General features: G+C 40.4%; 1 protein-coding gene across 2 annotated transcripts in view; it reads left to right on the forward strand.

Moving 5' to 3' along the window:
- The window catches only part of GTF2F2 (general transcription factor IIF subunit 2), an 89,261-nt gene that overhangs the window by 75,063 nt on the left and 1,918 nt on the right, over positions 1-12,280 (forward strand). For both annotated transcript variants that reach the window (XM_030477618.1, XM_030477617.1), the window contains 2 exons: positions 1,051-1,150; positions 6,437-6,580. In XM_030477618.1, coding sequence (XP_030333478.1) covers positions 1,051-1,150; positions 6,437-6,580 — 244 coding nt within the window. The remainder of the gene's footprint in view (positions 1-1,050; positions 1,151-6,436; positions 6,581-12,280) is intronic.

Genomic DNA, 12,280 nt, shown 5'->3' on the forward strand with positions numbered 1-12,280 from the left:
TTTAGTTTGGTCAGGTGTTAAATTGGAAGCATGCCGAATTTAAATGTAGCTTTTTGAGCGTGCATTATATTTTTACAGAAAGAAATCAGTGATCTCAAACAGTGTTTTTGAAGTACTGCCTGGTTTAGTGAAAACTGATTTTTCTGCCTATAAGAGACACCTTTGGAAATAAAGTAACTAGACTGATGATAACATACTAATTGTATATACCATAAAGCTATTTTCTCTGAAGGGACTTTGTCCCCCACCTTTCTAAGGCTGGTTTCTTGCATCTTCATGTCAAGTAGTAATTCTTGAGTGCTAAACCTGAAGTAAATGGAGCACTCCTTCTACATGATCATAGATAAGCTTTAAATTACATACAGGTGAGCTTGACAAAATGTATTCAACCTGTGACCTTCTCAAGAGTCTTTCCCAAAGAGGACTGAAGGTCACCTATTGTTAACTGTGTGATTGAGACTTGATTGTACGTTGGTTTGAACCTGGGCGGATTTCGCTGTGTTCATGGTTTTAAAAGTGCTCATAAAACAGTTACTTGTGCTCTGTTACTGTACTATAATGCCAGAAGAAAGGCCAAGGGAATTTATATTTTTACATTAAAATATCAAAGAGAAGGTCATGCAGTCTGGTCTTTATTGTGCTTGGTGAGTCAGCAGGGGTGGATCAAAAGCTGTTTCAGCCCTCAGCTGAGTCAGCTGGGCAATTCTGGGTTCATTTGCGTTGGGTTTGATCTTTTTTTAAGAGCAAGGGCTTTTCTTTCACATCAGTGTTAGGCTCTTGGGCTAAAATTTGTGTTCAGACATGGCTACAGCTGCTTGGTTTTCAGCATTTCAGTATCTTCTCTAGCATATAGTGTCCTAATATTTCACAGTGTACTCAAGCAAAAACAGAGTAGGAAAAAATTCAGAAGAGTACATCTGTTTTGCCTTATGATTTGTTTGCATCTGACCTTTGATAAGGGCTGGTTTGTACCTGCAGATTTTTAGAATTCATCTTGAGTGTGTTCCTGTCTGAACTTTGTATTAATTCTCTTTTTCTTCTCTTTTGCAGATTACAGATAGAAGAATCTTCTAAACCTGTAAGGCTGTCACAGCAGCTGGACAAAGCTGTAACCACAAACTATAAACCAGTGGCTAATCATCAATATAATGTAAGTAGCTTTCAGCATTTTCCCTGCTTGTCTTCAGGAGGAGTCTGGCTCAGGACTCACAGTTGGCCACTGTTGTTGGAAACACTCCATGTTATCTGGTTTCTCCCTGATTTGGTCTTCTGGGGATCTTCTTTCTGTCTCAAGACCAATATCACCCTTGGGGCTAATGTCTCTCTGTCTGTCTGTCTGATGTTACCTGATGGAGGGCAGGCCACCTTTACCCAAGCCTTTTCTAGTGACTTTATTACATTCTTCCTCTAGTCTTTTTTATATGTAATTTTAAGGTTTGGGGATAAAAGGCAGTTCTGGCTCCATGCTATAAGGTGTGGAAGCACTCGTTTGAGCCAAATAAAATACCATACGGAGGTGGGTAAAAGACTTGAAAGGAATCATTAGTTTCCAGTCCTTTGGAGGAACTGACAAGTAAGAAAGAGTAACAGCTGATAATTTTTCACAGTTTCATACCTTCACAGTACGTGTTATTAGCATCATTGGCTCTGTCAATATTACACCCACACTGCTGTTTCAGATCAGTTGATGTACATACAAACTATAATGTCCTTTTTCTTAAAGATCCTCTTTGAGTAATTTGTAAGTATGCATATATACTCCCTGTTAGTGTTGAATGTGAGAAATGTTAAGTCATACTGAAAACGAGTCACTGTGTTAGTCATTTAAACTTTTACTCTTTTTATTAAGATTTTATTTACATAAAACAAATGACAATATGCAGGATGATATTTAAGCATTATTCTGAAAGGCAGTCTGTTTCCACAGAACCCAAAATAATCATTTCTCCCTCATGGGACTGTTTTGTAGTAGTTACTGTTCGAAGCCTGATCTATACATAGATGATCATACCAATATAACTGTTTCAGCTAAGGGAATGACGTTTAACCAAAATAGTCACACTGGCCTATCCTGCTATGCAAATGCAATTTTATATAAGTATATTGTTTTATGATGCTACTGTTATTGTCCTCCTTTAATTCTGGAAGAAGCTACAGCGATGTACAGCTTCTCTTCTAGCAGGATGCTGTGTCATTTCCCTGACACTAGCATAATTACAACAGCATGACTTCAACCTGGAGACAATTACAACAGCATGACTTCAACCTGGAGACAATCTTTGAATCTTTATTCCAGTTACAAACGGCTGCCATTGTATCGTTACAGAAATCTAAGTCTTGTGTGAGATTTAGGGGGTATAAGCAGGATGTAACCAGGCTTCTTAAAAGTTATGATGCTCTTGTGTCCTAATTGTAAGGTTTTTATTGGTTACATAGCTGACCATGCTAATGGAAATCCGTTGGCAGTGTGTTTAGTTTTCATGTCTAGCTTAAAGGAGTTCTAATGGGAAAAATCTAGTAGGAATTACTTGTACTTGAGTCACTCTTGGCCTTGCGTTGGCTCTAAAGGCTCAGGCACGACTACTTTCTACAACACCTTCCTTTTCATTGAGTCTTTCATTAAGGTTCAGGTTAGATGGCTGAGGGGGTGTACAACTGGGAGAACAAGTCCATAAACTTTTTAAACCTCTTAGTTAGTTTTTTTCCTGCTGTTTTCAAGCAGCAGTTGCTTTCTTAAAACTTACTGCTTTGCTTGTAATCATATGACAACCCTAGTGGGGACAAGACTTTTCACAATAAAGAAATGAAAATGTACAAACTACCATACATACTGATACATTCAGTCATCTTCTGGGGAGCTTCTGAGGAAAAAATTAGTGTCTACTGAATAAGAAAGGAGTAACATTTCCTGAACAAAGAGATGATAGAATACTAAATGGGGCTTAAGCATGGCTGCTCCATGTACCCATAAGTGAACATACAACAGGAAGGAAGAGGGAAATAAAATGCATGTAGATGGGAAAAAGTAATAGCTTGCCTGAATACAAGGATGGGGAAAATTATTTTTTCCCCCCCAATAAATTATAATAAGCCTATCTTTTTATTAGAAAAAGTTGCAAATCCATTACAATATGTGCCGGGATTGAGCCTAGCTTTTCTTCTCTGGGAAAAAGACATTCATTTTCTGTGTATCTGTAAATATTACACGTTTACAAGGTTGCAGTGTTAATATTCTTGCAGCTGGAATCTTTCTGCGACTTAATTATTATTTGTAATACAGCAAAAAAGTTCTTCAGTGGTCCTGGTTACCCCTTCAGAGGCTTCTTTGTGGTTTTCCCCTCTTCTCACTCTCCTGTACCATAGAGGTTGGTACCTGTGCACCAGGAGATGGGAGAACCTTTCAGACTTCTTTCAGACATCTTCAGATGAAACTTTAGATATAATCTCATTTCTCTATCACCTTTGTATTAGCTGTCTACCAAAGCAGTGTAATACATCAGCTTCAGTATTAATGATACCTTCAGGAAGGCAATTTTGGCAGCTTTTCAGCAAGCTTAGCAACATCCTGGGAAGGTAAACAAAGAGAAATTGATTCCTGTATGAAGGCTTGCAGGGATAAACTCACAGTTGCTGCACTCGACAGCTTGTTCTAAAATGGTCCTTCCTTGAAATCAAATCATATTTTGATGCTTTTTAAATTTAAAAACCACGCAAATTTAAAGAAATGTAGTTTACCATGTACATGCGTTCTGTAATACGAGTCTCAAAAAGTGCTTTAAGCCTACTGCATAAAACATCCTGATTGCTCATAACAAGTTGCAACTCAGCCTTTCATTTTTTTTTCCCTTCCTGTTTTCTTCGCAGTGTAGGCACAAGACAAAAAGAAGAAAACAGCAATATATACCATGCTTTTTTTCACTTCACAATGTGCTCCGTGTTTTTTATACAGCAGGTGGGAGCTGTTGCTGGAGTTTGAGGAAAGTGCTGGACTGTTTTCTAATTAAGATGTGGGCAACTGGGACACCATCTGCAAATAACTTTTCAGCAAAGGGAGGGTTTGATATTCAGGTTTTTTATGAGCTGATTTTATACATTAATCATTGAATCACAGAATGGTTTGGGTTGGAAGGGACCTTAAAGCTCATCTAGTTCCAACCCCCTGCCATGGGCAGGGACACCTTCCACTAGACCAGGTTGCTCCAAGCCCCATCCAACCTGGCCTTGAGCACTGCCAGGGATGAGGCAGCCACAGCTTCTCTGGGCAACCTGTGCCAGCATCTCACCACCCTCACAGCAAAGGATTTTTTCCTAATGTCTAATCTGTCTCCCCTCTTTCAGTTTAAAGCCATTTCCCCTTGTCCTGTCACTACATGCTGTTAGAAAAAGTCCTTCTCCAGCTTTCTTGTAATTCATTAATCCTTAATTAATAATATTAAAATATCCACATTACATTTGTATAGGGAATACAAACACTCTTCTCTGATTTACTGTAGCTCGTCCAGAGAATGTAAAATAGAAGCTCCTGCTGGCAAGAGTGTGCTGAGGCACTAAAATAACAGAGAAAGAATAATGCTGGGCAGTACAATTTATGGGGGGGGGGAGATTGTGTTTTGGTTAAAAAGGCCACTGTATGTTATTTTCCAGGAGACTGTTATCCGTGTAATTAGGATTTTATACCCGGTCATGAAATAGTCCTGTCAGAGACCTAACATCAGGAAGAGAATGTTGAGAATTTCCTTATTGTTACTTTGTTCCTTTGTGCAAGAAGCATCAATTTTAAAACGATTTTTTCTCCTCATGGAGAGAGTTGTACTAGTAGCTAGTTGCTAGCTAAGCACATTTTCACTATATGTCATTTGAAGAGGTACAAACAGTACCATGGATTTTTTTGTTGTTGTTCTCAGAGATTGTCTTGAGAGTCTGGGTTTGTGTGGAGTGGTTGTATTTTTTATGACACTAACATACAGCTGGAAAAGCAGACAAGTATTTGGTTGCCCAAGCCCATCTTAGGTTCTAAGCAGAAGCGATGGACTTCAAGCTACAGGTTGGGAACAGTTGCTCTGCATTCAATTTAATGATGTACATCTTTTTCAGGATTTGAAAGAGAAAGTTGGCTGGCCGGTGAGCTGTGAGCAATGGCAAAGGTGGTAATAGTCTTTAGCCACTTTGGGACAGATTCCAAGATACAGGCTATTTTCACCAAGAGAGTAGGAGGGAGTTAGCTGGCAAGGAAACATAGGAAAAAATGAGTTGTGCCAAAAATCTAATCTCTCTTATTAAAAATAAGATTCTTAGTATCCAGTAGAACTGTGATTTTCATTTCTGGGCTGCTTTTCTGAAGGTCTTCTTTCTGAGGATCAGGTTTAAGACATCAGAGGCAGAACAACTCTCATGCAAAATTGTCTCATAGCCAGGCTTGTGTCCCTTATTGATCACAAGCATCTCTTCTGCTGTACGTTGGAATATTTGGATTCAACCACACTGTGTTCTTGAGAGCACTTGATGGTTACATGAATTATATTACCTTCTGGGCCACCTTTGTTGGTTCCAAGGAGCTTGATGGTTTTCTGGTATTGAGGGTGGTATTGGGGGGGGATGGGGTGATGTGCTGGCAGATGTTGGTGACTGGGGTTTGTTTGGGATGTGCTGGCCTGTGCAAATCTTGCTTCTGATGGTTAATCTGAGGAAATGCTGGAAGTATTTTTGGAGGCAGTCTTGTGCAAATTATTAATAGTTAAGTACTTTTTAATACTCATTCTGAAATAGGATGATGTGTGGTAATGAGGGGCCTCTACTTGCTTGGAAGAGGTTTTCTTGGAATACTGTAACTTTGCATGTGCTACTTGGATTTCTCTTGAAGGGATACCATCTGCATCCTCAAAGTGTGTCTTCCTTGGTGAAGATTGGTTTTATATTGGTGGAGTGGTTGCCTTTAGTGCTGTTTCTGGAGCAGATTAGGCAGTGTCCAGGGGCCATCTGAGCATCCTTTGTGCAGGTGGTTGTTACGATAGTAGATGTAGCCATGCTGGTCTGTGGGTTTTCTGAAGAATGGCAATTTGTAGGTTTGAAATTTGTCATTATACTGCAGAAGCTGATATCAACAGAGGTGGAGAAAATACCATCTCAGTATGGATTTCTATACTAATATTAATTCTCTCTCCGGGTTTGGGCACATAATGCAGGCTCTGTTCCTGAGGGTTTTTACTGGTTGAAGCAGAGATACCTATCTGAAAAGCTTAATTGTGCCGAGGACTAAATGCTTGGTTTATGTTCAGAAAAGAACATTTGAATGCTCAAGAGAAAATTTTCCAGACGAAAAGCACTGAGTCATTGAACAGTGTTTTATAAATTGGTTTTTTTATGCCTTAATGTTCAGCACTGAGAATTATACAGTGTTACATATGAATGTCTTTAAAATGTGTTTTGCATTTGATAGATTGAATATGAGAAGAAGAAGAAAGAAGATGGAAAACGGGCTCGAGCCGATAAACAACAAGTGTTGGACATGCTTTTTTCAGCGTTTGAGAAACATCAGTATTACAACATTAAAGACCTGGTGGACATAACCAAACAGCCGGTGGTATGTACTCGTGGTCTTGTAATATAACCATTTTCAGTAGTTCCTATTGTGTATATTTTCCATATCCAGAAAATAGTTTACTATATATGCCTTTGAAACAGCTCTCTAAATATGTTTTACAACAAACAGAAATCCTCGAGTTTTAAGTTCACCATTGTAGGACTCTGTAGGAGTTGCAGTGAGTATGGTTTTTCTTGACAGGGGTGATTTAAGCAACCTAAATGGTCTCTTTCTTATTTAGGTTTGCTTTAATACTAGAAACCAATTTCTGTAATGCTCTCAATGTCTCCCGTGTTACTCCTGTCCTCACTGAAGTAACAGCCTAGTTCTGTTGTTGTTGGCAGTAGAGGGTGTAAGTGAGTGGTCAGCCCTTCCTTCAGCTTCTGAACTTTATCTTGGCATAGCAACAGGGGTTACTCTGTGGGTCTAGAAAACTGTGTTTCATGCAACTAGTATTAAATGCACTCACTGTCCATGTTAGGAGCTCAGGCATCATGTCAGCCAACACCCCCAAAATCACTTGATTTCCTTTACAAATCGAATAATTTTTAAGACTATGTTACGGGGTTAATACTTGGGATTTATTTTTTAAAAACATTTCTGATGTTTGTTTCCACAAACAGGAAAAGCATGAAGGCATGTGTTTACATGATGGTTTTGTTATCCTGCCATGTCTGACAGCCCCTTCATCTATGAACCCTAACTTTGCAGTTCTTTCCCTCTTTCGCCTGTTCAAGCTTTCCTTGAGCAGCCCAGGCAGGAGCTGGGGAAGACAATGACACATGAAGTTTGGTGCTTTTGATGTTTTTCACTGCTAACTTTGATGCCTATCCTGAACCCAGCTGCAGTTTTCAGAAAACTTAAAGGGACTTAATTATGTTTGAATCTAAATGGAGCAACAATTTCAAAAGTTCTTAGGGCTAAGGCAGAAGAAGGAGCAGTGACAGCTGGATTATAGAAAAAAAAATATTCCTCTGTAAAAGAGGGGAAAAATGGAGATGTCTACTAGTTTTGTCACTTCCCATTTAGAATTAAGTGGATCTGTGTCAGAGGATTTGTATAAGGTGTACAATCTGTTTGGTTAAGAAACTGCACAAAGATGTTACCCAAGTCAAACACAGCAGGTTCACGGTGTTCTAGTACCTTGGGAGAAAGTAGCTGGATAATGTATTCGTGTCTTCTGTTCCATTCATTTATCTAATGAGTCAACTCTTATCTGTGTGGCCAGAAGGTGTTTGGATCATGGGAGCTGAGAAGGAGGAAGGAATAGGAGGAAGATATGGAGAGGGTGGCAAGAAAATGTAAAGCTTTTTTATTTTTGTAAGAGATAGGTGTGACAGTCACTATGTCGATCACTTTGAATGTAAGTAGGTGCAGATTTATCCCGTTATCCCACCTAGCATGACTTCAGCTCGAAATAGTCACCCACAACTTCCATTTAAGCCATGGGAGAACAAACATTTTCTTCCTTCTGTGATACGATTTACCTCTTGAATATATCTCTCTGCACCAGCTCAGAGGAGCCTGAAAAAGCTGTGCTTCTGACACAAATTTCTTCATTAAGCACCAAAAGTTGGGCAAGATTAATCCAATTTTTGTCGCTGCCCCAAGGATTAGATTTATAGGGTAGCTACTAAATTAGATACATAGAGCAAAATACCTCACATGAATACTTCCTTTACACTTACGATGAATTTCTATGCCTATCTACGTACCTCTGCTGTCATCATACGCTCCTGAATGTATTCTGCCTGTAGCATAGTGGATCTGTGCTGGTACTTTCATCTCAGTAAATCTAGCCTTCTTGGGTTTTTTTTAACCATTTTAGTAAAACAGATACATTAAAAGGAAATCAGAGGCTAATTTGACCCAACGTCACATGTGATTTGGGCTATATTTTTGCATCTGTCTTTCTTATTTGAGTCTCTCTGTTGATGGCTAGAAATTTTATAGGGCTTCTGAGATTAATCAGACCATTAAGCCCCCTTCCCTTGAATGGGCTGTGCAGTCTAAGTTTTGAGATGTGTGTGAGAGCTGGGGGGTTTGTGTTCATTCCCAGCCAGGGTTTTGACATAGGTGTTGGTGCCCATCCAGGTTCCTCAGACCGTCTCAGAAAATAAATGACCAAAATCCTCTTCCTGATGCCTTTCTTCAGCCAGTATGGTGATAAATTCAGAACTATCTTTCAGTACATCATCTACCCCACATTTAAAGCTACCCTAATTTCCCATCTGGGTTCCCATTAAAAACTTGTGTAGGGAATTCCTAATAGCATCCGTTCCCATGTAAAAATACTGTCCTTCTGTTCCTGCCACGCAGCTGCTGTTTGCTCTGTGTGTGAGCACCCCTGGTGCTGCTGACTTCAACCTCTGGCGTGCAGCTTTGGGGATTTTATCTGACAATGAAGTATCCGTTCCTAATGCTCACTGTGACTTTATTGTTTGCAGAGCAGCTATAGCTGACAAAAAAAAGCCAAATGCCAGCAGGTGAACATGCATGCGTTCCCCACACTGTACAGAGGTTGGCTGCTAATTAATCTCTGTTGAGTGCTCACTGCTTTATTTTCTGTCATACTGTCTAAGATTGTTTGGGTATGTAATTTCTCCTTCAAGATTCTAAATGTTGAAGTTATTTTCAGACGTGAGGGAAAAAATGCTGCTGCTGTCTCCTCAGCCCCCATTAAAATGAAGTTGTAGGTGCTCACCTCACTGGCTGATAATATTTAAAACACATTTGTCTAAGGGAATTAACATCTTTGTTATTGAAGTTACGAATAAATAAGAGTATTTTTCTTATGTAATGGTAAACATAAATAGTAAATGCTACAGAATATGTCGCATGTTACGTAGGAAATTGGTGCTATATTTTGTGATTGTGAAATCACAAAGCAAGCCTATTCTGAACACAAACTACTGTTGTATTTGGGAAACCTGGGTTTATTTGTTTTCTTTTCTAATGAAAAATAAGAACTCACAGTAGTAGTCAAATCTGTTGCCACCTACCCAGATGTAAATACTGAGTGCTCCCTGGAAATACTGCAGTAATTCTAGATTTGGACTTGATGGCTGAGAACATAACATGCTTTTTATGTGAGCAATCAAATATTTGTGAAGAATGGAACCAGTATGGAACCAGTGGTCTGATATGAACTGTATTTTTCAAAATGGGGTAGATTGTTTGCAATTTTTTCTTTTATTTCAGCTTTAAGTAATAGTTATCCTAAATACAGTGGGGTTTTTTCCCTCAGAGTTTCAGAAGGGTTTTCAGAGCTCCTCTCAGAGAGGAGGTTAACTCCTCTCTCAGAAATTTTTGTCCCATAATTCTATAATAACATTTCACTTTCTATGCAAAAAATCATGAGGGAAGGTGTAACAAAGCAAAAGATGCCTTAAATGTAGAACAGATTGCCTACAGATTAGCTTCTGTGTTAGAATTATGTGTATATAAACATACTGAATCCCTTTCAGAGAGAAACTGTGGGCCCCTGATTAGCGCTCACTGGGCTCTAAAATTCAGTATTTGGCATCACCAGAGGAACTGGAGAATTTCTCTTGATGATACAGCATCAGATTGAGTAGTATGCTTCAAGATGTATAGGCCAACCCGGCACAGCACAGATGCAGGTGGAGGGTCCTGGTTTATGGAAGGAGAAGAGATCCCACAGGAAAATCATAACATCCTCTGAACTCATCAAGCTGCTTGCTCTCAAGTTCATTACAGCACAGCAGGTTTATCCCTGATTTTTAATTGTCTAAAAGCTCCAACAGTTCCACATTGTGAGTGCACACAGAGCGATTTTTTGGGTTAACACTCTCTGCTGCCCTCCCTAAAACCACTGCTGCTTGTTTCCCCCCACAGTGGAGATGGCATATAGGAATACATTGGAGATCCTCACTTGCTGCAGTTCACAGCCCCAGCTTGGACTGCTTTTGCTTGTGGCACAGATGTTACCTCGCTGTTCAGTTTAGGTTGGTTTTGTTCCATTTTGTTAGGCTGCGGACTCAAAACTCTTGAAAGTTTCGTCCAGAGAGCAGCAGAACTGCCTGGGGAATTGGGCCTGCCTGAAAACTAGTTGAAATTAAAAGTAACCTTTGTATAACTGGGTGGGTGATTTGGAAGCATGAGCAATTAACGAGAGGTGAGAACTGCCTCGTGCAAAGCATCACCCAGAGAGAGTGCCACCAAACAGCAGGAGCTATGGACTGTGCAACCATAGCAGTTTCGTTCTGCCTAAGCCCTGCAGCATCATTGCGCCTTGTGACCTGGCTTCCCAGGTGCAGACTAGGTCTCTAGACCAGGAACTGCATATCAATGTACTAAGGGACTAAGCACAATTACACTTTTCCCAACTCTCATTAATCTGTCTGTGTGGTCTGGAGCAGAATTTAACCTTGAATCTGGGTGTTTCTTCCACCTGCTCGCCATCTTTAGAAGTGTCTGTCAGTGACACCACTGAAAGCTTCACAAGCCCCCTGGGCAGCCTGTTCCAGTGCTCTGCCACCCTCAATGTAAAGAAGTTCTTCTTCATGTTGAGGTGAAACTTCTTGTGTTTTAGTTCATGGTCATTGCTCCTTGTCCTGCCACTGGGCACACCGAAAAGAGCCTGGCACCATCCTCCTGGCACCTGCCTTTTAGATATTTATGTGTATTACTGAGATCCCCTCTCAGTCTTCTCTTCTCTAGACTAAACAGGCCCAGCTCCCTCAATCTTTCCTCGTAAGAGAGATACTCCAGACCCCTGATCATCCTCGTGGCCCTTTCCCGTAGTTCCTTGTCTGTCTTGTACTGAGGAGCCCAGCACTGGTCACAGGCCTCCAGCTGTGGCCTCACCAGGGTGGAGTGGAGTGTGAGGATCCCCTCCTCGCCCTGCTGCCCACACTGCTTTTCAGCTGCTTTCACCACCTTTAAAAGACGCGTTGCACAACAGCAGTGTCATCGCACAAAAACGTTTGCGCACCAATTGCTGTCGTAGCGAGTACATTCATAAATAATGACAGCATCTCTGCGCTAGACGAGACGTGGAAAGCTGTGCTGAGATGTACCTTGATCTCCTGCTGCCACCTGCTGGGGTTTGCGTTGTGCACCCGCGGAGACTGATGACCCATCCCCGCAGTGCAAAATGAACTACTCCTGCGCGCTCTGCTCGAACAAAAGAGGCTGAGAAACTACTTTGTATGTGCAGTCTGATGTGTTTAACTTCCTTAATTCTTGGACAAAGACCCCTCGTTGCTTTCATAGGTTTTTAAGAAGAATTCTGCTCCATGAGTCCACCTGAAGTATTGTCATTAGTGTGGGATCTGGGTTTTTGTTGCTTTGTCAATTTTCAGTGTGTACCTGGAGAGCGAGTAATGGTCAGTTTCTCTAAAAGAGACTTTTTCTTACTGACTGAGAATGGACTTCTTATTTATTTCCCACTTTTCCCACTTAGCAAGAAGTGGGAAGAGTGTAAGGAAGAGACTGGGCAGTCAGCCTTTCTTCTTTCCTGTATCATCAACAAATATTTGGTTTTTTTGATGAGTTGAAGTATGTTGCTATTTGAGATAGTGGGTACAAGGGTTCCAGTAACCCCAGGTCAACGTATGCACTCAAAAGAGAATGAAATTGCTCAAAGTGAAGCAATTATGAATTTAATGTGGGGATTCTTAAGCTGTGGTCTGCAGTTGCCATGGCAATCTGCTTGCATCAGTCCCCATTAATATT

Source organism: Strigops habroptila, chromosome 2 (genome assembly GCF_004027225.2).
Source record: "Strigops habroptila isolate Jane chromosome 2, bStrHab1.2.pri, whole genome shotgun sequence".
In the NCBI taxonomy this organism is placed as follows: Eukaryota; Metazoa; Chordata; class Aves; order Psittaciformes; family Psittacidae; genus Strigops; species Strigops habroptila.